The sequence below is a fragment of the Festucalex cinctus genome, chromosome 4 (assembly GCF_051991245.1).
Source record: "Festucalex cinctus isolate MCC-2025b chromosome 4, RoL_Fcin_1.0, whole genome shotgun sequence".
In the NCBI taxonomy this organism is placed as follows: domain Eukaryota; kingdom Metazoa; phylum Chordata; class Actinopteri; order Syngnathiformes; family Syngnathidae; genus Festucalex; species Festucalex cinctus.
In genome coordinates this window covers 26,071,067-26,098,277 of record NC_135414.1, presented here as the reverse complement: position 1 = coordinate 26,098,277, position 27,211 = coordinate 26,071,067, and the positions used below count along the sequence as shown (strand labels likewise).

Here is a 27,211-nt window from a genome sequence, read left to right as displayed (position 1 = left end):
CGGACTAAGACCACTCCCACACGGATGTGCTTGTCTGCAAAATTGCCATCACGGGGTCTAACCCGCCTCTGCGCAGTTACATCAAGACCTATGTGGTTAAAAAGAAACAACAAAACTCATTAGACGTTAAAAATATCTGTACATTTATACAATTGAAGGTAATCAAATCTGTACATTGTGACATGCCTTTTACAGTACAAAAACATCAAATGCAAGCATTAGAAAGTCTACATCCTGACAAAGAGACAGCACCCACTACACATGCAGTAGATAAGTACTCAAAATAGTCTTAAAAAATAATTAACATGCAAATACATGTATTTCTTAACAAAAAAGCATCTACTGGGGAAAAAAAAAAGCACTTGTTGCCAAAAATCGGCTACCCTCATACAATGAATGATTGTGTCGACCGTTAAAAGTCTGCAGAACAAAAGGCTGCAGAATATTGCATCAAGACATTGCACACGCTTGTACCTGCATCGTTTTCTCACACACATTGAGGAGGAAAGTGCACAAAAAGATGTGACGCACTACATTACATTCATCAATTCATTATTTTCCAATAACATCCCTATTTTTTTGTCAGTGCATCACTTTTGATACAAAATCCCACTAATTTATTGCAAACAGGCTCCCTGCTAACAGTGAGAAATCCCCAAGTGGTGAGTTTCTTCCATGGATTACACAAATGGCCGTTTTCAGTTCAGAGCACACATCATGCATGTAAACAATACGTTTTGTGAATATCTTCTTCTTGTTGGTTGCATGTCATATATGTTTTCCTGTCAGGAAGAAGAGGGGTCGGTCCTCCTTGGCGTTGGCCGTCTGGAATTCGTCGCTGAGCCGGAAGCGCCACTCCTCTTCCAGCTCCAGCCTGCCCACCGTCTGCCTCAAGGAGCTGCGATCTGCGCTGATCACACAAAGGGTCGCGCCTGCAGGCAGGCAGAGATGGCCATTGACTCCCGAGATGGTTTTCGTTTAACTGCACATTTTGCGTTCAAGCGTCGTGAAGTTGGACGGCACGTGTACCTTTGAGGAAGCTGAACTTCTTGAGGAAGCTGGGGGTCACAAAGGCGTCGGCGAAACAGAGGAGAAGGCCGCTGAAGAGCAGGCCTGCGGTGCAGATGTTGACCGAGTGAGGTCTTGAACTCACGAAACACACGGTCACCTGGCGAGACACGGGCAAGTGTGCGACGTCGCGTCACATACGCTGCAGCAAAATCATTAACAGCTAAGTAAAGCCTTGATTCTCTGCAAATGCGGACCATAAATAACTTTTTTTTTTTTTTTTAATGTTTTCATTTATACAGGGTGGGCCCAAAGTAGGCTACACCTTTAAATCACTATAAAATGTTTACAAGTTTACATAAAAATGGTAAAACATTTAAATCAAGAGCAAAAAGTGGCAGGCAGAAAAGTAGTTTTTAGCAAAGGAATTATTAAAAAGTAGGTCTGAGGGAAGGAAAGGGCAGCAAAGGAAGGAAGGGAGAAAGGCAGAAAGTAAGATATGAGGGAAGTAATTTTGTTAGGGAAGAAAAGCAGTTCTGAGGTAAAAGGAACTGGGTAACGAAGGAGGGCGGAAAGTGGAGAGAAGAAAAAGAGGGAGGGCAGGAAGAAAAGAAGGAAAAACAAGTCAGAGTTGGAAAGGAACTAGGTAACAGAGGAAGGCAGAAAGTAAGAAAGGAGGGAAGGAAGGATTTTAGGGAGTAAAAAGCAGATCTGAGATTAAAGGAACTGGGTAACGAAGGAAGGCAGAAAGTGAAGAGAAGGAAAAGAGGGGGGCAGGAAGAAAAGAAGGAAAAACAAGGCAGCGGTGGAAGGAACTAGGTAACAAAGGAAGGCAGAAAGTAAGCTAGGATAGAAGGAAGGATGTTAGGAAGGAAATGCAGTTCTGCGGTGAAAGGAAGTAGGTTTATGATAGAGGGAGAACGTATGGTAGGAGGGAAAAAGGAGGGCAGGAAAAAAAGAAGGAAAAAGAGGTCAGAGGTGGAAGTACAGTAACTACTAGGTAACAAAGGAAGGCAGAAAGTAAGAAAGGAGGGAAGGAAGGACATGAGGGAATAAAATTAGATCTGAGATTAAAGGAACTAGGTAACAAAGGAAGGCAGAAAGTAAGCTAGGATGCAAGGAAGGATGATAGGAAGGAAATGCAGGTCTGAGATGAAAAGAACGAGGTTTATGATGGAGGCAGAAAGTAAGGTACGAGGAAAAAAGGAGGGCAGGGAAAAAAGAAGGAAAAAGAGGTCAGAAGTGGAAGGAAGGCAGCAAAGGAAGGCAGGTTTAGGCAAAGAAGGAAGGACGTAAGGATGCGTGAATAAAAAAAAGCATGATGGAAGGAAGGAAGGACTAAATGAAGGCAGAAAAGTGGCTTTAAGCAAACGAAGGACGCAGGATCAAAAGCGGATCTGAGGGAAGGAAGGCATGCAGGAAGGAACGATCAATCAAGCATTTAATGCTACTCAAAGTGCTTTACATCAGTTTAAATCAACCCCTCCCACCATGTGCACAGATTCCAGGAAAAAATAAGTATGATGGAAAGGAAGGCAGGACAGAGGGAAAGAAGGTACAAAAGAAGGTTTAAAAAAAAATAAAAAATTCCGACCCGTGTTGTTACCTCCGGTCCGAGGTTTATGTAGCAGTCGACAGACAGGACCGGGTGCTCGTAGTTGTTGGTGCTGAGAGGAAAAAGCTTGTGGCTGGTGTGTTGGAGATATTTTTCCAGGAGGAGCTGAGCCGGGGTGGCCAGGAAAAGGTGCTTGCTGTCGGGGGCGCACACGTACTGCGAGGCCCCCACTGAGGTGGGCACGTCCGTCATCTGGGCACAGTTCCCTCTCATTAGATAACAAAAAAAAAAAAAAAAAAAAAAAAAAAAAAAAACTTGAAATGGTATGAAAAAAAAAAAGATGTTTCCGCCTCCTTGCCTTGGCCTTGATGATGAACGTGCGGTAGCCTCCGATGGCGATCTGCTTCTTCATGACGCTGAAGTTGTTAAAGCGGCAGACGAGCAGCCCGGCGCTGTGCAGACGCAGGGTGAAGTCCACGTCGTGGCACGTGAAGCGGTTCTGGTCGTACTGGACGTTCTGACTGCGGTCCACGTTGAGAAGGAGGAAGTCGTGGAGGTGACCTCTGGAGAAAGGCTCCCTGTGGTTCGGGCCTACGCACAGACACAACACACGGCACGTTTTAGTCTTACATCCAGTACATCTAACCTAAAAAAATAAATAAATAATTCAATACCTGTACAAATACTTGACAATATAACAGACACGATAGTAGTTATGAAATATTATTATTATTATTATTATTATTATTATTATTATTATTATTATTATTATAACGTGCCTCTTTGCATGATTTCGTGATCTTTCTGTAATGCCATACAATGTCACAAGAGGGCGCCAAAGCACACTCTAACAAGAAACTAGGAATTGTGTCAGGGAAGTATCATGTTGAAGAGGTTCAAAGTTGGGATAAATCTAAATTTCAAAATAAAATAATCTGTACGAGATGATTGCGAAATGATGTGGAAATGTTTTTTGTATCATTTTTGATACATTTTCAGCGTAACGTGGTCGTTTTCACTTTCGAGTCCCCCAACTTGCTGTTATTCGAGTTATGAGCAGCCGCTTGGTTGATTTTTGCTTTGTGATGCGAGAAAAAATATTACTTACAAGTAGAGCTGTCAAACGATTACATTTGTTAATCCGATTAATCACATCGTAGAATTGTGATTAATCATGATTAATCACTGACTTAAAAAAGCTTTTTTTTTTCCCCCAACATTTTTGCCCGCTGCACACGCTCATCCTGCTTTTTCTAATCAATTAATTATTTGCATAATTTAAAATGGGAAAAAATAACCTACGGCATATGTAAACATTTATTAAATGCTTTACTTTAACAGCTACCTTTAATGTAACCATCCACTGTTGGCTAAAAAGGATAATCTGCGATCAAAATTAATAGTGTGATTAATCTGTGGTAATACAATGATTAATGCGATAATTTTTTGTGATTAATTAATTAGTTAACGCTTTAACTTTGACAGCACTAGTTACAAGTGAAGGTTAAAAAAAAAAAAACAGCAACAGTCGCCAATTCACTTTCAGATGTTTATTGAATTTGACAAACAATCAAACACATCAATAAGACATAACAAAAAATAATAGTGTAACGGAAGTGGAAAATGTGTTTGCAGCAGGATTGGGTCCCGTCACTATTTTGGCATTTCCGCCGGTTCGAAAACTCTTCACAAATGTTTTTTAGGCTGTCATGAATTCTAACCTGCGAGAACACGACTGCTCCACTTCCTGATTCCACACAGGCCGTAGTGGGCCAGGTCTGGGCAGCCTTCCATGTGCTGCAACACCTGCTTCAGCGACACGGCGTGTTCCACTGGGCCACTAGCAGCAGCAGAGGGGACAAAATAAAGATGGCTCAGTATGACAGGAAGCCATCATGACGGATTCCTCAAGGCTCATATGATGTTAAAGGTGAAATGTAGTTAGACATCATAGAAACGGTAAGAATCAAATGCAGGGTCAGTTTTATAACATGATGTGGGTGATTATTAGGGTTTCACACACAAAAACAAATTCAGTTAATATTGTTTTTAGAAAACAATTGAAAATGTTTAAAACTTGTACTGCATCGTTCTTTACTAAAAAAGACAAACAATATTTATGTCGTTTTAGATCGTTTGTTCCCTTACCACTAGTGGCATGTGGGCTCCCTCTAGTGGTATCAATACAATTTACAACATTCAAAACAAGGAATACAATTTAATACATTGGACGCTGAAAGCGTTTACAGCTTCAGCGTCAAAAAACAAACAAACAAACAAACAAACAAACAAAAAAAATACATCCCATTTCTTACTTTTAATCTAGAGTGCACTGTTTTGTTTTGTTTTTTTTACTTTTCAAACAATACATTTTTTAAAAAAGCAGTTCAATTGCATCTATATATAAATAAAGATGACTTGACTTTACTATCTTTTACGTGCTATACTGTACATTTATTCTTTATGTAGGATATATTTTAATGAAAATATTATTTAAGAAAATGATTTCGCTATATTTAAGTTCCGTATTATTAAAATGGTGCATATTGTTAGTGGCATACAATAATCATGAATGCAAATTTTTAGCAATAAAAGATCTTAGATCTTCACCTGGGCACATTGAATTATAAAAAAATAAAAAATAAAATAGATTCATCTCATTCATTTGAATGCTTGGCACCACTGAAAGTGTCATGTGACTAAAAACAAAATAAAACATGGAATGCCTCAAAGCACTGTTTTGTGCAGTCAATAATTTCAAGTTATTTTATCAAGAAAACAAAGGAAAATGTCTGGATACCAGCAGTTAAATTAAACTCTCATGAGCTATTTATATTTCTCCCAAAAAACAAACAAACAAACAAACAAGGGTGGTCTAATCCTCGCTGTAAAAGGTTTGAGAAGAACCGTTATCGATCAAGTGCAAAATGTGTGAGCACGTACCTGCGTGCGTCGAAGTCGACTACGTTCCACATCACGCACGAGTCATCCGCCAGGATGATGAAGGGCCAAACGTCGGTGGTGGGCCCGCTGCCCTCCTGCCGACGACTGCGCTCCAGCTCCAGATTGTGGTACGACAGCTCCTTGATCAGGAAGTGAGCAGCTCCTGGAAGAGAAGAGAAGCTTTTTTTTAAAAAAAAAGAAAAAAAAGATGCAAGACAAAGATTGTGTGTGCGTGTGTTGTGTGACAGCAAGACGCGCCACCTATGCCAGCCCCATTGAAGACAGGAGGCAAGACCAGCAGGATGTGGTTGGGCCAGTACTTCTTGTAGACGGCCATTTCGTACTCTTTGACCACCAGGATGTGGAGATGTGAGGCTCCGTCCATCGCGTGGTAAAGGTTGAAGAGACCGTGCTCATGGCGCCCCGTGGTTGGAGTGAAGATTGGACTCTTGATGCGGTCTGGGCTCTGACGAAAGAAATGATTACAATTATAGGAATCCCTGTGTGAATGCTTAATAGCCACTCCGCATGTCTTCGCCAATTCCAATTCAAAACAGTCAACGTCATTCAGGACATCCTCGTAATTATTATTTTTTTACTTTTCCATTCAAATGAATACGTACATTGAACAAGTTCACCATTTGTCTTCTGATTCAAATCAACTACAAAATGACATTCCAAAAATTCCGACTTTTTCAAGGGGTTAAAGTTATCCGTGAAGAAATTCCAGAAGAGTAACCTGCAGCACCATCTAGTGTTAAAAAATGGGTGTTGCAATTGTTCACAGAAAAAGAACTTAACCCAATAAAGCCAAACGTATCATTAACTCATTCACTCCCAGCCATTTTCACTGAAGCAAAACCCCCTTCGCTCCCAACTGTTTTACTGGATTGTTGACTGATTTTGCAATTTTGCAAGTCCCACTGAATATTGTGTTGTATTGCTATACAAATATGGAATATACCAGAAGAAAGATTAGAGTCTCTTCTTTCATCAGGAAAAACAAGTATATTTGTATCTGTTTCCGTTTTGCAGCAATTAACATTAGAAAATAGCTAAGTTTCATCATTATTCGCATTCCTGTTGAAAACACAAGCAAAAAGATGGCTGAGCCCTTATAAACTGCTGCCACCTGCTGTCCATTTTTTGTAATAACTACCATTGCTTTAAGCCACCTCTTCAAGTCAGAAGCGGCATCAAAGCCTTCTGTATGCTCTTGCATAAAAATACATAAAAAAAAAAAAAACATATAAAAAGTTTTTGTGAGTGAAGGATAAAGTATTAAAAAATGTATTTACACATTTTTTGGTTCAAATGAGTTATATACCAGACATTGAGCCGTCTATTTCATGAGTATAATATTTTTTTCCCCCATTAAAACCCTGACGTATATGATCTGACACATGCATTGCACGGATAATCCATTAGAGGGCAGTATCACCCACCTGATGGCTTTTCCAGTGACCCTGCAAAATCACCCCAATAGAGAAAGGAAAGACATCTATACTTATTAAAAGTGGGAAATCTTTCTGATTTTTAGAAATACTAATATTTTTGATATGTCTGTTTATTATTAGATTTTTGACAATTATAAATGTACAAATTTAAAGCATTGTGATTGGATGTATCATATATGACACAAATCAAAAGTCATGTGTGGAATCTGATTTGTTTGTTCAAAACGACCAATAAATTCTCTATTTACAAATAATCAGACTTTTCTAATATATTTCATGATTCAGGCTTCATAGCGTAACAAGTATTTTACAACTTTTAACAGCTTTGTAACCAGCGTCCTGAAACAAGTATTTTGACTGTCCATTGACTCACCCGGTCTGCAGCAAGAGGCAGCCGCATTCCCTCCAGCTGGCCTCCCGGTTGGTTGAAACTGAAGTAGTGCTCTTTGGACTTGGGGATGATGAAGTAGAGCTGGATTTCTTCTCCAAGCAGCAGATGGGTGAATGTGAAAGCATGCAGCGTAGACTCGTACATCTAGATTGGGGTTCAAGGAAAAAAAAAAAAGTCTTGACATGTCCAGCTTTTGAAAAATAAAAATGTGTGATATTTGCACGCTTGTGTGTTGTTGACCTGGTATCTGGGGTTGAAGCCCAAGTACAGGTGACACTGTTCACAATGGTGATAAGTGTTAAAGGCGGCGTATTTGGACAGTTTGATCCTGGTTGTGCGTCTCCTGAGGCACACTTCCTCCTGGTGCACAGGGTTGGCTTGCAAAGGCAACAACAACAAAAAAAAAAAAGGGAAACTTTGTGACGTTACGTAGTTGACTATATGCATTGTCTATATGTGTCAGATTTTGCCTACCATCAGAAGCTGGCCTATATCCAGGGCAGTACACTAAGCTGATGTCATCATATTTGGGGTCATGGACTGTGTAGTCAAAGGGTAAAGTCTTCATAACGTCCGGATCCGGCCACACGGCATTGGCTGGTGTGTACTGAACCCCGTCTAACTGGACATCTAAAACAACAAAACGCACGCACAAACATCACATCAACACAAGCATATCATTATTTATTTATTCTGACCTGCGGTGATTACTCACTGAAGTTGATTTCCTCTTCATTGTAGATATCCACCTCCATCAGCCTGATCAGCATCCGAGACAGAATACCCAGAAAGTGCAGGTACGCGCCTGTCTTACCCACCTGGCCAAATGACATCATTGCCAAAAAGAAGGTAAATAAATACGCAGCGTGACTTTGACATTCAGTGAGGAAAAGATGGAAATTACCTGTGGGGGTCCGCTGAGGAGGAGCCTGCGGGGGTGAAAGTTGTCGCTGCGTCCTTCGGTGCGATTGCTGCTGTCCATGTGGTAAGGGCGGGGGACCGTCCACTGCCGGTAGTACAGCGACTGTTCCGTGCACGTCATCATCTTACTCAGCAAAGGCCTGTGTGGAAAAATATTTGTTTGATTCTTTAATGAGGGCTTGTTTATGGGAGACTCATCAAAAATAAACTATGCACCACTGAGCAAAAAAATTTATTATAGTTTTTGTCTTAGCAAGGTTATGCACAAACTAGTGAACACAATTAGGTAACACTTAAACCATCGAATTTTGATGTATCTAAAAGGCATTTAGTGGGCCAAGCATTTGGTATCTAGTACTTATTCAACTTTACATTTTTTTTTACAATAATATATTATTAATAATAGTATTAATTAATACAATTTCATGGCACAAATATTTAGTTTGTAAATGTAGGCAGAGAAGGAATATATGGAAGCGTATTGCTTTCACTTTGAAAAAAAACCCCAAACCCTCCTGTTTTTCTGACATTTTTTTGAGGAGCTTTGTTTTTCTTTGTTTGTATTTTTTTCTGATTTTTTTCTGTTTTACCCTATATTTTCTGTCCTAAAAAAATATATATATGTATACATATTTAAAAAAATTGGAAAAATATTCTGAAAAACAGGAGGAAAAATTGCTCACTAAAACATAAAAAAAATAAAATAAAATTCAGAAAAACGGGGGGAAAATATTTAAATAAGAAAACAGAAAAAAAAAATTATCCGCCATTAGCGAGTCTGCAACAATTCACTTGGAGTTCAGAGGTAAAAAAAAAAAATATATATATATAAAAAAATAATAAAATAAAATAAGAATAAATACTCAGCCCCAGCTTCTGTTTTTCAAAGTAGCTTTTTTTTTTCCAGTTTTTTTTTAAATATTTTTTTTGCCCTGTTTTGTGAATAATTTTTTTTTCCTGATAGTCAGAAAAACAGGAGGTTTTTTTTCCAAGTGAATGCAATACGTTTCCATAGGAATGACTGCTAAGAAGATTTTTTTTCCACGTACAGTTTGTAGTACAGTAGACTCACCTGAAGCTGCTCGCCCATGCTACCGACATATGCGGCAGGAAGGAGGTACATCGCGGCAGACCGCTGCCATCGTTGGCTGTGATGATGTCGTAGAGCGAGCGGGGGAGGAGCACGGAAGGTGGGCGACTCACCCCCCGCGCCCACGAGCAGCTCAGATGAGGGGACGAGGCTCGGGGGGACGAGGAGCTAGAAGAGGTGGATTTGGAAGGGTGACGACGAGGCCGGACAGGGGCCAGCGGTTGGGGTGGCGGGTGGGAGACAAGTTGCTGTGGGAGTGTTTGGAAGTAAGGTTGGGAGGTGGTTTGGTTCTGACTCAGAATGTGTGGCTGGAAAATGGGTTGGGCCAGGGAGTACGCTTGGGCTATAGAGTGGCTCGGGTGATGAAATGAAGGTTGAGGGTATAAAAATGAAGACTGGAGAGAAAGTTGAGGAGGAGGGGGAGGAAGCTGAGCCCGCGAAGGAGACGAGGTGGTGTCCACTGTGCTCTTTGGGGCATTTGGAGACGTCGATGTGCTGCTCTGGCTAGGGAACGGCTCTAATGCTCCAATATCTGGGCTGGACTGGAGTGGCTGGTTGGAGGACGCAGGGGAGCTTTCTAGAAGGACATTTCAATTTAAATAAATCATCAAACTAAGACAAACTGTTCAAAATAGAAATAATTGTGACAGTCACTGACTACCGTTTTCCTGATTCTCCTCTTCCTCATTGTCGGTGCTGCTGAGTTTTTCCGCATCACTCTCCAGCAGGTCACTTCCTGTCCCCTGGTTGTGCGGCGACCGAGACTCCGCCTTCAGCAGGTATGCTGCTAGTCCCAACTCTTGTTCAAGTGTGGTACGTTGCAGATAGGAGCAGCTTATCACTCGGAGGTCACAGTACTTGAGTGACCTGTGGGAAGAAGGCAGGCAGAAATAGAATAAATGATCTGTTTGTTCATTGTTGCGAAATTTCAGAAGAAGAACAATGGGGTCAACTGTTTTGGTCTTCGTGTGCCAACCTGGGAAGTGATTCTCCTTGAGGTTCAGCTCCCGACAGGATGAGAATGCAGGGAAGAGCCTCAAGTTCCAGGTAGGTACGAGGAACCCAGTCAGCTTCTTGGATTTTTAGCCATAGCTACATCAGGCAAATTCAGATATGAAGACGTATTAATATTTTCAGTCATTTTAAAATGGCCTATTTTACAGGCTTTTATCTCGAACAAACTCATCCAAGCATGCTAGGCTAGGACCTAGTGCACGCCAGAGTCATATTTACTGTTCATACATTCTAAAAACAGTTGGGTCAAAAATAACCCATTTATGGATCAAAAAAGGACAGATTGAGTCAAAAATTGGGTTATTTTAGATAAAACAACTCAGAAAATTGTGTCAAATTCTCTACTTGGGACAATTTGACCCAGATAAAAAAACAAAACAAAAAACAAAGAAACGAGGAAAAAAACACACGTCATTTTGTATAAAACGACCCAGAAAGTTGGGTCAGATCCTATATTTGGGTCAACTTGACCCAACTTTGGGTCAGAAAATGGGTCATTTTGTATAAAACATCCCATCAAGTTGGGTCAGTTCCACTACTTGGGTTAAATTGGCCCAACTTTGGATTAAAATTGGGTCATTTTATATAAAACAACACAGGAAATTGGGTCAGATTATCTACTTGGGCCAATTTGACCCAACTTTCGGGGTTGATTTGTAATTAAAAAAGAAAGAAAGAAAGAAAGAAAGAAAGAAAGAAAGAAAGAAAGAAAGAAAGAAAGAAAGAAAGAAAGAGGGTCATTTTGTATAAAACAACCCATAAAATTCAGATCCTCTACTTGAGTTAATTTGACCCAACTTTAGGTAAAAATTGGGTCATTTTGCATAAAACAATCTAGAAAATTGGGCCAAGTGACCCATAAAGTGGATCCGTCCATTTTTGACCCATAATTGGGTTACTTGGGAAGTATAGTATATTTGCATACCTTAATCTGATCAATAAAGCTGTGTCCAACATTCAGAGGTTGGCTCGGATTCCCCAATATGATCTCAAAGCTCTCTTCCAGACCCAGCTGTCTCCTCACTCGAGACAGCCGCCGATGCGCCCAGGCTGCCAGCGCCAGGGAGGGGATCCTCAGTAGGATCATGTGACCGTGGTGGGCGGGGCATTGCTGGGCGGCACTGAGCAGCGCCTGCACGATGCCCAGCGTCTCCACAGACGTGTGTTTGTGAAGATTGTGTGAGCCGCCGATTCTTCCCGAAACAGCCATCAGCGCTGCGCAGTAGTGGTGGATTAGAACTGTAGTGCGGATCACAGCGCTGTGCAGCTTTGGGAATCTGAGGGAAATGGAAACGGTTCATATATTTTTTATGTTATGCTTCACTGGCAGTGTGTACCTTTCCTCCAGGGCCGATGCCATGCTCTCGAAAGAAGAGTCGCATCGCATCAGAGGCAGGCTGCTTCCCGAGCGTGTCGACTCTAAAAGCTCTGGCACGCCAAAATAGCGTGTTCTCTCATGGTACAGGTCCACATCCTGCATAAGATATGTTTTAATGTGCTTATGTACAAAATATGCTTTATGAGCACACATAGAATGAAATCTCACATTACTGAACGAAGAGGGCCAGTGGATCTCGTTATAGGGGCTGATGCGTGTGAATTGAGTCTGCAGAGCAAACGGGAAGGATGTAACATGAAGAATCAGGATGTTTGGAGCATCTCTGACCTTTCTGGAATTCAGTAGCTGGTCCACGAGACCCAAACCAGAGTCTGTGTTACAGTAAGTGGCGCTGAGAAGCAGAGAGAAAAGGAAACACACTGCGTCGTTAATGTCAAAAAGTAAGACTCTTGAATTCAACTATTTCCTGTATCATACAGACCTGCTGACGTCCCAGTGGGCGTGGTCATGGACCAGGATGTAAAGCGTGTAGGAGTTGCTGTGTGCTTCCTGTATCAGGCTGTCGACTCGCACTTGAGCGCTTTGATCCATCTTGACCACGTAGCGCTCGGCTTCCCGCTGCGACATGCAATCTTGTTCGAGACTTCCGAGTTCTTGAAGAACACCTGGAATCCAAGGTTCAAATCAACATGGACTTTGAAATTTGACATTTCAATCTGGCTTCAGAGCTGTCTATCCTTTGTATCTATCATTTAGAGTGAATATTTGCAGTCACCATAGGCAACCACTGCTCAACCATTTCCACGTTTAAATGTGGTGTACCACAAGGTTCCGTTTTAAGCCCAATTTTATTTTCTTCTTTTATGGTCTGTAATTTGTGTTCTGATTGGTCTATCAAAGCATTTTGTAAACACATGTTTTTAAAAGTGCTATAAAAATAAAATTGATTATTATTATGGACGGGTAAAGTGTCAAAAGTAGGCTCATGAGGGGGAAACGTGTGAAGACATGTAACTAACCAGAGCTCCACAGGTGGAGTACAGTCTGTTGAAAGGTGACCTCGGAGGGAGGGACCAGGATGAGGAAGTTGACCCTGTCAAAGGACACGAGGTCCAGGTTCTGTGTGCTGGAGTCGGCTATGGCGCAAACGTGAGACAGCAGCTTTCTGGCTACCGCTAGCTGGATGGGTCGTATATCCCGCCATTCCACAGAGTACTCTACATGGATACACATGCAGGTTCATATGGTAATTTAGGTCGAAACGAAACGAAACGAAACGAAACGAAACGAAACGAAACGAAACGAAACGAAACGAAACGAAACGAAACGAAACGAAACAAAACAAAACAAAACAAAACAAAACAAAACAAAACAAAACAAAACAAAACAAAACAAAACAGTAATGCACTTCAGAGTATTTGTGTCATCTGTCTCACCTGAACAAGTTTCCTTAGGAGGCAGAATTCTATTTTTAGGGCTGTGTGAGTCTTTCGGACTGTGTGTGTTTTTCACACTCTTTTCCTCTGTCGATTCCTGACTGCTGGATAAGGGAGATGGCTCGTTGCTGTCCAAGGTTGCGCTGTCCAGCAGGGAATCCATATCACCATCTGCCAAACAGGAAGTTAGACACTGGCGTTCGATATGCCTCGTCTACTCTCATCAGCGCGCATGTCGCTGAGACGTCATGCCGTCGTACAAATTGTAACAGAACAGAACATGTGCACAATAAACACAGCAGGGATTCATACATTCCAAGGAAGAGAATCAAGCACACCTTGTCCAAGCGAACTGCAGAACTGGATGAGCTCCTGGGCTTCACCAGATGAAAGCTGGTGGTTAATTTCTCGTAAACCGTCATTGGGAGAGAACATATTTTCTGCCAAGGCTCGACACTGGTGTTTACCTGTAACAAAAGCACATAAATATGGTTAATGTCTCTTTTTTTCAACTATTTTTTAAAACTGTTTGACTGCCAAAAACGGTTAATGACGTATGTTAAAATCGTATTGAATGCTGCCATAAACGTTAATTGACGTTAGGGGTGTTAAAAAAAAATCGATTCGGCGATATATCGCGATACTACATCGCGCGATTCTCGAATCGATTCAATAATCGGCAGAATCGTTTTTTTTTTTTTTTTTTTTTTTTTTTTTTTTTTTAGGATTCACACCTTGAGCATGGAAGAATGTTATATGAACGGAACATTAAGCCATAATATTTTATTTCATTTATTTCATTTCGTCATCTACTTTTTTTTTTTTTTTCATCAATGAGCAGTGCAACGTCTTGTGGAGCACGGCCTGGTCAATGGAGTTGTGAAATCAAAAACACCCACTAGCTATGGCCAGAAGATGGCAGCATTGTATCACTTTTCAATGGGCTCAAGGTGTAGCAAATTCCAATGAAACATGATGAATCTAATGAAATAGAACGTTTTCAAGGATGACATTAATGATCAAAACCTTTGTCACATTAAACCTAATTCACACAGCGTCACTAAACCAAAAAATATTACTGTCAATGTCACTGTTGTGCAGGAAATGTATCTTTTCACAAAAAGCTAGTTTTCTCCTTGTCTTTTCTATTTTTGCTTATGTCACTCAAATTACCTATATTCAAATGGTGATTACTAAAGAACGGAATAAAGTAGAATCATACTTTTTTTTTCTAATGAAAGAATGGAATCAAATCTTTCATATGATATCCACCATGTTTATGTAGTCATCGCGCAAAATATTCTGTTTGTATTGGAAGATGAGTGAAAATGCACCAAATGTGTTTTGGATCACGTTTGGCAGTCAAAGAGTTCTTAAAGACACAAAATCCTACCTGTGACTACCACACAGGACTGTGTTTCATGCCCGGAAGCGGTCACAATGACGACGATGTAGTTTGTGTTTTCGAACCGTCCCTCCATCAACTTGCTAAACATCTGCTGAAGGCCCTGAGCCAAAGTTCCCACTTGCTCCCCCAAAACCACCACCCCCTCTCCGCAGGACGACGCAGCCAGCTGGGCGAGCCAAGGAAGCTGGCTGGGCGTCAGAGGCTGCTGTGGTGCTAAGCCAAGATGCTGAGGGAGCCCTGGAAGGGCAGGAGGTGCCTGGGGGAGCCAAGAAGAGCAAATTTACGTTACGATCACTTTAGTCATGGCTATTCATATACGATAATAATTTTGGAGAAATGAACCTCAATTCCGTAGTGCCTCCCTTGGGTGGCTGTTGTTTGAGGTTGTTGATTCTGTCTGATTTCACTGAGGTGGGACTCCCTCCATGACCTCATGAATATTTGCTCCAAGTCTTCAATCAGGGGCACCTGCTCGGGACCTAAAAAGTGAATTTAAACTATGAAAACTGTTTTATGAAAGACAATAAATTAAATATACAACATTTTTGCAGGGAAAAACTATCATAATAAGAGCTTCTAGAAGTCTCAAAACTGCAGTTTTATATCTTTTTTTTTCTATGAGTCTGTATCAGTCTGCCATCTAGTGGTCACTGAGCGTAACAACAACAATAAAGCAAAAAATAATAATAATAATAATCCAGTTTTAGCTGCTTCCTGCTGGGGTGTGAATGGTTATTACAGTGTGTAACACTGACCAAGCTGAACAAGGTAGTAGACCGTGAGAAGAATCTGCATCTCAGTAGACAGTGGCTGAATGGGTGATGGTCCATAGTGTTGGTAGACCCTAGGGAGGGTCTGAGAGCTCAGGTAACAACTCTGCAGAAGAGAGCTGACGAGCACTTCAGTAAAATTGCCAGTCAGCTGAGGGAGAGGGCCATGACCTGTTTCCAGGAGAGATATACAGATAAAACCTTTCACAAAATGAATTACTGCCTTAAATGATGATGAAAACATCAACTGATAGACAACACCCAGGGCTTGCGTACATGGTACCAAGAAGGAGATCTCAGTTTCCAAAAGGTTGGTGACCCCTGACCTACAAGTGTCATTAATATGAATGTATCTGACCTTTAAAGATGACAGGTTGTAGTCCGCAAGTGTGTAACAGCTGATCAGGCACAGCTACAGACAGCCCAGAGGGAGAAAGTGTGGTTAAGGACCTCTGTGAGGAACTCTGTGTGGCAGAGGCATCTGGATGTATGACAAAGCACAACAAGTATGTATAAAGACATCACATACAATTAAATTACACCATTATTCTTTTTTCAGATTTTACCTAATCTGGCTCCATTTGCGGTAACTGTTGATGACGGCAACACTGATGAAGATGGTGTCGTCTTCCCTGTGTTTTCTAACAAACCATTTGAAGTCGATTCAGGGGACCAACCCTTATGTCTCTTTTTGGGGGGTCCAGCATTCGTTGGCAACCCTGGAGCACAAAAACAATGTATGGTATTTGTTTTTATTTAACAAATTAGTTACTAAACTGTTAAAAGATAAAAATAAAAACATCTTGCTCTCCATCGGAATGCTGTCAAATGTTAATATCGGCAGCTGGGGTGTAGTTTCCTTCAATACATGCAGCCTATTTGCATGTAGTTGTATTTTATGCATTAACCATTTCACTCTCTGTTGAAATGCAGTGATGGAGACCGGAGTCAAAAAGTCCCACTTCTTTGAAGAGACATGAAAAAAACCACATCACTGACAGGAAGGAAGCTTTTTCATTCAGCGAGAAAGTAGGAAAAAAGACGGGAGTATTTTACAACCCCGGTTTATGGAGGCTACTGAGCGAGGGAGAGAGAAGAAAGCGACAGGGAAATTTTTAGTGCCTCAAGTGTTGGCAAATGAAATCAGGCAGACAAAAGACGATCCCCAAAACAATGCAGCCGGCAGCCTCCCTACAGCAGTGGCGTTATAACACAGGGGGCTGCGCTCCTCCTCAGAAGTGTGAACAAACCCAGGGGGGTTAATGACAGCAGACACAATGGCTACTCTTTCATGCACAACGTTTGAATTCACTATGTGAAATATATAGACTATTAAAGTTACATTATGTTTTAATGATTAGGTGTAACAATAATGCTGAATGTGTCATTGTCGGCATTTGAAATTGTACTCGTGTACCTGACGGTCTCCCCGGTCCGGAATGATTTATCACCGGCTGCGCGCTTGAAGAGCTGGCATGGATGCCATTTGTCAATGGGTGCGACGTATCGGAGATTTGAGGAACGCCATTTGCGTGGGATGATGCTGCAAATGCATTAAACATTAATACTGTCACTTTAAGATATCTGTTAGCAAGCTGTGAGCATCTGGAAGGAATTGCCCTCCTGAAGTGAAAATGACCAATTTTTTTGTTTTGTTTTACCTGCAAAGCTGCCAGCTGCGTGTGAGGAATGCATCAACGCCACACTTAATGGCTGCTCATCCGATGTCGCATGAGCCTCTGAGAGACTCGAACTCATCTGTCTGATTCGGCCATCTGAAATGCAGCATACATATGTGCGAGAAATCAATTCATTGTGGTGCAAGACAATATTAAAATATTAACTCAATTCAACTCAAACAGTTGCGGTCAAATTTAGAAAAATAAAAAAAAAGTAACTTAATCTTCAAAAGAGATTTTACATTTGTAGGGGCCGTGGCCTGGAGATTTGGGTAACATCCTTTATTATAAGTTTTTTTTCCCGTTACCTTCAGGCTATGGTTTCCGTTTGACCTTTGGCCTGTCCTTATCTTTTCTGCTAGTCCACCTGCACTGTAAATGTTGTAAAAGCTGTCTTCCCTATGACATTCTTTAACTCTGGAAATATGCACGTGACTTGTTAAAATCAACATGCCTTTATGATTGATAGTGAGTATTATAGAAAGCAAAATCACAAAAGTTTAAACACCGGACTGTCTATGACTTGGTCACGACTGCTCTGCTTTTAAAATGAAGAGGAGCCGGTATTAGTGTAATTCAATCCACATGGATATTGTGGTGATAATTTTCTTCATGCTCCATTGTTTATTCACATTGGGGAATATTTTTTGAGCTGCAACACAATAATGTGAAATTTGTAAAAGAAAAAAAAAGCAATTTTCATAAACACAATAAAACAACAACAATTCATTTCATAAATGAGCTTTAGAAGGAAGTTCGAGCAGTTGTTTAGGAATTGTAATTTACCTTATTATTTTAGTGAACTTTTTTTTTTTTTTTACTCCATGTATACAAAATAAAACTAATACTAAAACTAATAACTAAACCAAAACAAAGCATTTTGAAAAAAAACAACAACAATTAAAAATGACCAAAGCTGCTCTAAAAATGAATTAAAACTAACTGAATTGGAAAAAAATTAAGTGCAATGAAAAAAATGCAAAACTATTACTAAAATCCTGATACGAACCAATCTTACCGTGCCCCCTCCAGCAGATGGGAGATCCTTTCACCAGCACACCTTGGTTGTTTTGGTACAGATGGAACTTTAAGTGCTTTTGTTTCTTTGGCTGGGTGCTGAGTTTCAGGTTAATGTGGTTGGCGAAGTCTGTGAAGTAGCGGAAGCCCTTTTCTCCGCAGCCCATGCAATACCCTGAGAAGCCTGCAGGGATTCACGAGGGAGCGAATCAGTGTATGATGATGGCTTCTCAGCTGCATTTAATGGAGAGCACTTGACGTACAGCAAGGTTTGCCTTTCGTCTTACCCAGCAGAGCGTTGTGACCCCGTTCATCCGGCAGGAAACGATGGTCGACGGCACCCACCAGCAGGTTCTCGGGAAGGGAGGGGGACTTCAACCCGATCAGCATGAATCCCGGCAACACATCCAAGGAGTCTGATGCCAGTGATGACAGACGCAGATCCCTGCCTGCCTGACAGAAGCCTGTAGGGAGGGATGCTTGTTATTTTTTGACATGGAACTTTGCTTACTTTGCGGGTCGTTAAGAGTAAACTTGTCCTGAACAAAATGTGCACAAACCGTCTGTGGTGCAGCATCCCTCAGGTGGGGGTTTCATCTGATAAGGGATTGGAGGACTGTTAGATTCTGAGCCATCTTCATCATCCTCATCATCGTTCTCTGCGCGGCCTGTTGATTGGACGTGTTAGGAAAATAGGCGAATGTGTTAAAAATGCAGAAAAAGTTATTATTCACATAGAAAAATAGATAATGGCGGGGAAAAAAAAATCTGATTTATTTAGATTGATAGCTAGATAGATAGGTAGCGAGCTAACTATCTATCTAGCTAGATAGGTAGCTAGCTAACTATCTATATAGCTAGCTAGATAGGTAGCTAGCTAACTATCTATATAGCTAGTTAACTATCTATCTATCTATCTAGCTAGCTAGATAGATAGGTAGCTAGCTAGCTAGATAGATAGATAGATAGGTAGCTAGCTAACTACCTATATAGCTAACTAGCTAGATAGCTAGATAGGAAGCTAGCTAACTATCTATCTATCTATCTATCTATCTATCTATCTATCTATCTATCTATCTATCTATCTATCTATCTATCTATCTATCTATCTATCTATCTATCTATCTATCTATCTATCTATTTGAAGTAAATAAATAATATTTTTTCAGACCAATTATTTAAAAGTTTGTCCTGCGATTGGCTGCAGTTCAGGCTGTACCCTGCCTACTGCCTGAAGCCAGCTGGGATAGACTCCAGCACACTCCCGCGATGCTTGTGAGGAGTAAGCAGTCAAGAAAATGGATGGATGGATGGATGGCTATTTAAAAGTGACAATTTCCCAAAGCACACCTGATGTTCTCTCTTGGCAAAGTGTTGAGAATCACTAAAACCATATTCACATACATTTGCTATAAGCTTTTCTTTAAAAAAAAAAACACAATTTATGAGAGATTGTGAAAGTCGCACGTGGGCGTCAGCCTACTTTGTAACTCACCGTTATGTGCCAATGGCTGCTCTGCCTCCAGATAGAGTTGGGAGAAAACTGGCCGCGGCACCACAATGTTGGACCTCAGCGATGCTTCAATAGAGTTGTGAAGGACCTCCTCAAAGCGCGTGGTCCGCAGCTGGCCCGCATACGAGTTCCCCATTGGTCTTCTGAGAAAACACAATAACAATTTGTTGGAGGGGATTCATCAAACATTTGTCAAACTTTTTGTTTGCATTATTATTATTTTTTTAATTAGCACTCAGATTACTACAGCAGTCATGAATCACTCAGCACGTTAAATCCCTCTAATTTCATTCAATGCTTTACCTCCATCTGCAGTGATGGTGAATGATCAACCAGTAAGCACGGTTAGCCAAACATTATTAGGGTGATGAAAATGGACAGGTTGTGTCAGGAAGAGCATCCGGTGTACAAACTGTGCCAAACAAATCATGCAGGTGATTTACTGTGAAACCCACGACGAGACAAACCCAAAGTTGAAGTACGTTATTCAAATGTGGGAGAAAAGCATACAAAGACATAATTATTTAATATGATCAACCACAATGGATATATTTACACACAGACAGCAGCAGCCTGAAACTTCCAGAGGCACATCTTCACATACACATTAACAGCAGTAACTAATGGAGGCATGTGTCCAGACGGCATGCCATAAAATCAGCTGCACTGACAGAGTAAGGACACCCTGACCTAGACGCTACTCCCTCTTTGTTTTTCTCCGTTCTCTCTCTCCCGGCAGCTCTCTCTGGTTTGACCACAACCTCAATGAAGAAAACACTCGCTCAAAATGTGGTCTGTTAAACTGACACTTCAACTCTCAAAGTCAGTGAGAGTAAATCATTACATTCATTTTGTTAATGGCAATGTTTGTTTCTGCTACATGTGCAGAATGAATACAGTTTCTGTAATAACACATAATTGTTACTTTTATGTAATGTTGTTAAAAGCACTGCGGCAAGGTCAGTAGATGCACTCGTGACCAAAGTGGGTCAACCTGGAGGCAAATAACAAGGTTGGATGCTCAGGCCAACGTAATCCCCCTTCTGCCCCATATGCTGGCGGCCCCCATTTCACAAACGAACCCAAGAAAGGACACCCACGCATACATACGCACGTACACACTCAGAAAGACAAACATGACTGTCTGACCCGAGCAACCTGTAGGTCAGCTGCGTATATAAACAAACCGCTTGTGGCCACTTTGTGACATATGGTCTACGATAGCAGCTTCTCAAATTCATGACAACTAACCAAGAAGCTTTCAGCTGAAGCCATTTAACACAAGGGAAAGAACAAAACACAAAGAACTTTGGAAAAAGACAAACAGTCCGTCCCCGCAGCGACGAACATTTCTGCATTGTTACACGGCAGGAACAAAACATTCACTCACTGAACACGCTATCAGGATTGGAACAACCGCAAAATCAAATTAGATCCAAGGGCTGTGTCAAAACATCTGCACAGTGCACAGTTGCGTCATAGATGCGCGGTCCGCATCTGTCACACAAGTATAAAAAGAAGTTACCCACACGTAGAATGTGAACCATGAAATCACACATTCTGCCTTTGATTGTGACGACGTGACTCGTGCTCGTATCTAGAAAGGCCAGATGATTACTTGATTTTATCGATTCATTTGGGTTCATCACACTACGTGAAAGAGGAGCTCGTTTAAAAAAAGCACAGTCACTGTTGACAATTTAGCAATATGGAAGCTATATTTAGAGACTTTATCTAATCACTAGCAAGTTTTTTTTCCAAACAATTGACTACTAGCTAGTTTAAATCTGGTTAAGAAATGAATAACACAACAACACGTTTTGTTAACAAGAAAGTAGCTCGGTACGCTGTAAAAACTGTCGGGTCAAAAATGACTCAAATTGGGTCAAGAACGGACCAATACAGCTTTTTGAGTTAATTTAACCCATTTTTTGGGTTGTGGGCTATTCATTTGAACCAAATTTTTGGGTTAATTGAATAACCTGAGGGCGGCACGGTGACTGACTGGTTAGCACGTCCGCCTCCCAGTTCTGAGGACTCGGGTTCGAGTCCAGGCTCCGGCCTTCCTCGGTGGAGTTTGCATGTTCTCCCCCGTGCCCGCGTGGGTCTTCTCCAGGTACTCCGGTCTGCTCCCACATTCCAAAGACATGCATGGCAGGTTAATTGGGTGCTCCGAATTGTCCCTTGGTGTGCTTGTGAGTTTGTCTCTGTGTGCCCTGCGACTGGCTGGCAACCAGTTCAGGGTGTACCCCGCCTACTGCCCAAAGCCAGCTGAGATAGGCTCCAGCACCCCCTGCGACCCTTGTGAGGAATAAGCAGTCAAGAAGATGGATGGATGGATGGATGGATGAATAACCTGATTGAATTGGGTCAAAAATGAAGTTTCTGAGTTATGTAACACAAACTGTAGGTTCAAATTACACTAATAACACACAAAGCAGTAATACAAGTAATAAACGTTAAAAACAAAACAAAAAAAAACTAATACTGAAACTAACTAACTAAACTAAAACTAAGCATTTATTAAAGAACTAAAACTAATCAAAACTAACAGAACCACCCTTAAAACTAATTAAAACTAACTAAATTTAAAAAAACAAAACTCAAAACAAAATAAAAACTAAAATGAAAAATTCCAAAACTATAATAACTCTACTACTATATTACAAATAAATTGGTTTATATACTGTAGCAATTTTTCTAAATATGGAAAACCACAAATAAATTATTTGTACAATTTTTAGGACTAAACACAATTTCTCTTCATAACATTATGTGGCCCTTGCGTCCTTCTGATTTTCTGTATGTGGCCCTCAAATGAAAAAGTTTGGACACCTCTGACGTATGTAATTCTAAAGGTGCTAAAAGTGGATTGGATGTGGTTTTCCACTCAAAAGGATGCAAAAACGTAAAGAATATGCTGGTTCATATTACGACCCTCCCATTTATTTTGTCGAAAAAACACGTTTTGTCAGCCACCTTCTGCTTCCACACTTCCACATGTAAAGAAACAATGCAGTCTGTCATTGCCTCTCGCCGCTTTGTAGAGGGAGGAAGACAGAAAAAAAGGCTGGTCATAACACGGAAGGAGAGGAAGTAATCACACCTTCTGGCAAACAGCAGACTGACGTTTACAACCGCGGGGAGACACAGGATGAAAGCGGGGAAATGTCCTCCTGACCAAAAACCGGGACCAATAGTTAATCAACATAACAATCCAAATGACAAAAGTGTCACTTTGGATTAGTGGCCTGCTAAAATATTACAGGGAGAATGTTAAAAAGTTGCTTTAAATTTTTGAAAAATGTATTCAATGGTGGATTCATCCTTTGTGACATTCTACAGAGGGAAAAAAAACAACTTATTTTTTTTAAACAAGCAAATTGGCATTTTTTAGTCATATTGTGACTAATCAGATTAGGAAAAGTTTTCAATTATGTTGCATTTCGTGGATTCCACATCAAAGGCAACTTTACATATATTATGATTTTACAACCAAAACTAGTAAAATGGCTATTAGAAGACGTTTATGTACTATTAGTGCTTAAATCTTTCACATAACCTTTGTTGATCTTTTCTCTTTGCATCCCCCCCCACTTCCAAACTGCCTGACGTGGAAGTGGGAGATCCTTTCATCCCTAAATCCCCCCCCCCCCCCCACCTCCCCATCTCTTCTTGTCTTTCTGTCTCTCTTTCACCCTGGGGGAGAGAGACACCATTGTGGTGTTTTATGACCCCGTGGTCCCTGCCTTCCCACCACCACACTAAAGCACCCAAATACAAAACCTGTAGTTAGGACCCCTTTAAACTCGGGAGCCCCCTTTTCTTTCAGGATGTCACCGACACGGGCTGCTTAGCATTTCAACACTTGCTTTCTCTTTTTTTTTTTTTTAAGCTAACTGGCTTTCTTTCAGAAATCAGCCACAATATTGACATGTTTTCATCATACATCATACACAAATACTCCAGCTAGCTAACATGTCCAAATGTTTATTTATGAGAACTTTGGATAATATAAAAGCTTCAGTGAGGTCTCATCACCACGGAGGTCAGTCTAGATAACAATGTTTAGGCAAGACTTTGATGCAACACACACGGATGCACACGCACACAGATGCTCTCTCGTTGGCTCGAGCTCTGTGGACACAAAGGGCTTGTCTTGGATAGGGGTGAAAGGTCAACCCAGGAGAGGTCAGATAAGAACCCCAGGCTCTTTCTCTATTAGCCAGCACCGCATACCAGCCGCGCGCACGCACACACACATCCCCTGCTATTCTTTCCCTCTTTTCAGTCTGGATTGCAGCGTCCATCCTCCACCCCGGCACCTTGGAGAGAAGATCATGTTCCACATACAAAACCAGACACACGCACGCTTTAAAAACACAATGTGTGTGCTCTATAGCACGTACGGACAGCAGCAGCCGCTTTTGCACGCTGACCCGCGGCCCAAATCCATGCAAATGGATGTCACACACAAACGCACCCTCCGGTGTGCGCCCAGCGCTGACCTATGACCCCGACGAAATCTCTCATTCACAGTTTGCTCAACTGACGTCGGGTCGATGGCAGAGGACGGCCAACTGGCCCACTGACGGGTCAACACCCCTCCACCGATGAAACGTCCACGCGCGAACATATTATGACATCATCAGCAATGGAGAGAATCGACCTTATAGGAACGATGCACACCCAAACCGGTGGATGTTTATTGTGGGAATGCTGAAAGCATCTCACATGTGTTATTCGGATTTTTATTCTTCTCCCACATAAAACTTCCGATTTACACCGTTCAAATTTCAACTTGCTTCAAAAATTCAAGCATTCCGGGGTATATATCGTCTGATTCCACATTATTTACAGTACTCACACAATTTGACGTTAAATATCAACTTTTCCCCATTCATTTTCAATGGGACTGACATTGAACTTTTTCCAAGTTCTATTTTCCACGCCCACGTCCATACATACAACTGATCATCATTACCAGCTCTGTGATACTGCTCAGTTCTTTTTATTCATGCATCTCTCAACTTCAATTAAAACTTTTCACATAATTTATAAGCATTCGGAATTAGCATTCAGCTATTGGCATTCAGCTTTCAGCATTCCCGCGCAATTTCTCCAGAAATTGCACTTAGTCTAGTTAAACTTGCAATTTCATAGTGACACATCTGCCAAATTGCACGTCTCATCTTGTGTTTAGCTATATAGCATGTTATATGACGGGATATTATAGCCAGGCTCCCAAAAATGAAGCATTTCTCTGTTTGACTGTGCTTTCTTTTTGTATTTGAAGATGGACTTGCATGTTTTTCAAGTCTCATTTTTGCATTTTCACACTCTCAGATTCACACAAAATTGTGTTGCCTTCCTCGCTGACAGTCCAGGGGTCTCATTAGTATGGCTTCTTTTAAAAACAAGCGTTGATAGCAATAGCGGAAGCTAGAGAGGTTAACCGCTATATTCATCCACAACTAGTTTATTTTCGTAATCTCAGACCCACACAAGACTGTGTTGCCTTCCTTGACACCAATATAAGGAAGTATAACTAGTTTAAAACAAGCAGCAATAGCACTAGCTGAAGCTAGCGAGGCTAACCGCTAACGACAACTATCATATTTTCGCACTCTCAGACCAGCACAATGACTATCACTTTTTTGGTTTAACATTTCGCTACTAGCGTTATAGCATGGCAAGTTTATTTTTTTATGTCGTAAAACGTGATTAGTCGACTTTAAGTCCTAAATGTCAATTTGCAGATGTAAAGTCGACTCCTCGAATTATCGTTTCAACCCGTACAACCCACCAGATTTTTTATTTTTTATTTTTTTTAAATCCACGATTGGGACCGGGTATTGGGTCAGTAGCCAGGAATCACCACTACACTACAATGTGCATTTGTGACTATGTCCTAAATATATATTTTGCTGTAGTGTCTTATAATGACCAACTGCCAGAGACAAAATTCCTTACGTTTGAACATACTTGGCCAATAAAAATGATTCTGATTCTGCTTGGCCTGTTGCTTTTGCTCCAAGTATCATACCGTACACGTCCTTGAGATGATTATTCCTTGCTTTCTTTCTCTCTCCAATAAGACCCGGCAAATGTGTGTTGTCTAGCATCAAGACAATCTCGATTTTGAGCATGCACAACATGCAGTACGTTCCCTGTCATCATGACTCACAACAAGCACTGTTTATTTACGTGTCAGCACATGAATGCGGTGCGCGCGAGGGCGCACGCACACGCACACACACAGCATTCTCAAATATTTTTCAAACAAAACCCTGGTGGTTTCATAGCTAGTACAATACAGACTGTTCAATAAACAATAAATCATTGTTTGAGGGTTATATTAACATGCTACAATAAGGGTGGGCAAATGTTTGGCCTTAAGAGCCATTTTGTTTTTTAACACTGACAGATGGGCCAGGCATTTCAAAGAAGAGGTTTAAAAAAATAATAAAAAATAACGGTACAGTATATGTGTTAGGCTACATAAAATTGTTTATTGGATTACATTTTTTTTTTAAATATTATTTTATCATTAAACTCTAACACCTATTTTGTTTTGATCCTTAATTGGCATAACATATTAATGGATCAATATGACCCATTGTTTGTTTAATAATAAAAAAAAATGATTTTTTTTTTATTTTCATATAATTGTCTGTACTGTAAGAAATATGAGGAAAAAATGCCAATAATATTTGCTATAATAATAATAATAATAATAATAATAATAATAATAATAATAATAATAATAATAATAATAAAAGTGTATACATTTGACAATTCTGACCTCTCTAAGTTTCTCATGCCACTGCATGGTCAATATATGAGAATAAAAAAAAACAATAAATAAATACAAAATCATCAATAAACCAAACGTCAGCAAAAAAACACCTACATTAATACAAATCAATTAAAAATAAAAATGTCCACAAAAAGTTCAGTTCACGGGCCATGTCCAATGTGCCATACTTTGCCCACTCCAGTGCAACACTGATGTTATAACAGTAATACTTACAAATTAGCTGTGAGTTGCAATAATTAAAACTCATCTCAATGAATAGACAAACATAAATTTGCATTTAAAAAGTTATCACAATCAGAAAATGTTGATTTAGGGGGAATTGAAAAGGGGAATTAGATTTCACTTGCCAATACCGTGCTTCCTTGCATATGTATAACGTGCACAAATAAACCCAAACTATTCTCGGCTATAATGTTTTTTGAATTTGACATTAAATGCACTTCAACAGTAAACACACATTATTGTTTTTTTTTTGTTTTTTTTTGCCTGAGCGACACACAGCATCATCATCCTCTGAGTGAAGAAGTGAACAAAACGAGTGCCACGGGAACAAAGCCCGAAAATGCCAATTAAAAAAAATACTCACCTTTGCTACCGGGCGGGACAAAGTTCGTAACAATTGTGAGGGAAAAGTCGGTAAAGTCAGCCAGCTGTCTCCATCTCACGGCTCGAGACAAACTGAGGGTCGCGCGTGCCATCACTTTTGGTTTGATCCCTGCGGGAGGACAGGACCTCCCCCTCGTTTGCCGGTCATGTTGGTACGGTCCAAACACCCTACTACATGTCAAGTTGTGCTTCATCTTCTTCGAGAAACAGAAAACATAAACAACAATACGATTTACCTGTAAAA

The 27,211-nt window shown here is 40.7% G+C and overlaps 1 protein-coding gene across 5 annotated transcripts; it reads right to left on the bottom strand.

The window, feature by feature from the left end:
• Positions 1 to 128: 128 nt before the first annotated feature.
• On the bottom strand, positions 129 to 27,044 carry greb1 (growth regulating estrogen receptor binding 1). 5 transcript variants are annotated; one of them, XM_077518199.1, is made up of 35 exons: positions 26,948 to 27,044; positions 19,524 to 19,684; positions 18,589 to 18,696; positions 18,316 to 18,492; positions 18,030 to 18,212; positions 16,994 to 17,107; positions 16,750 to 16,875; positions 15,899 to 16,051; positions 15,691 to 15,813; positions 15,318 to 15,503; positions 14,905 to 15,041; positions 14,548 to 14,818; positions 13,493 to 13,621; positions 13,155 to 13,325; positions 12,738 to 12,935; positions 12,200 to 12,383; positions 12,046 to 12,109; positions 11,926 to 11,985; positions 11,717 to 11,853; positions 11,305 to 11,656; positions 10,342 to 10,457; positions 10,024 to 10,232; positions 9,348 to 9,942; positions 8,259 to 8,415; positions 8,070 to 8,172; positions 7,829 to 7,984; positions 7,595 to 7,731; positions 7,337 to 7,498; positions 5,768 to 5,972; positions 5,507 to 5,669; positions 4,285 to 4,403; positions 2,922 to 3,154; positions 2,615 to 2,815; positions 1,030 to 1,168; positions 129 to 932 (listed from the first exon to the last, which is right to left on the bottom strand). In XM_077518199.1, exons 2-35 carry the CDS (start codon positions 19,675 to 19,677, stop codon positions 769 to 771), a joined length of 5,886 nt encoding a protein of 1,961 aa, XP_077374325.1. In that variant the 5' UTR covers positions 19,678 to 19,684; positions 26,948 to 27,044; the 3' UTR covers positions 129 to 768. The 5 variants fall into 5 exon arrangements, with proteins under 5 accessions (XP_077374325.1, XP_077374322.1, XP_077374324.1 ...); XM_077518196.1 differs by having other exon boundaries at positions 11,926 to 12,109; XM_077518198.1 differs by having other exon boundaries at positions 10,027 to 10,232; positions 11,926 to 12,109.
• Positions 27,045 to 27,211: the final 167 nt, after the last annotated feature.

Excerpts from the sequence above, each read along its gene's own strand:
- greb1 (XM_077518196.1), bottom strand. The coding sequence starts at position 19,677 with ATGGGGAACTCGTATGCGGGCCAGCTGCGGACCACGCGCTTTGAGGAG. Across the intron at positions 17,108-18,029 it reads CATCTGCTGGAGGGGGCACG|ATGGCCGAATCAGACAGATG; the intron begins GTAAGATTGGTT and ends GCTGCATTTCAG. Across the intron at positions 12,384-12,737 it reads ACTCCACCTGTGGAGCTCTG|GTGTTCTTCAAGAACTCGGA; the intron begins GTTAGTTACATG and ends CTTGGATTCCAG.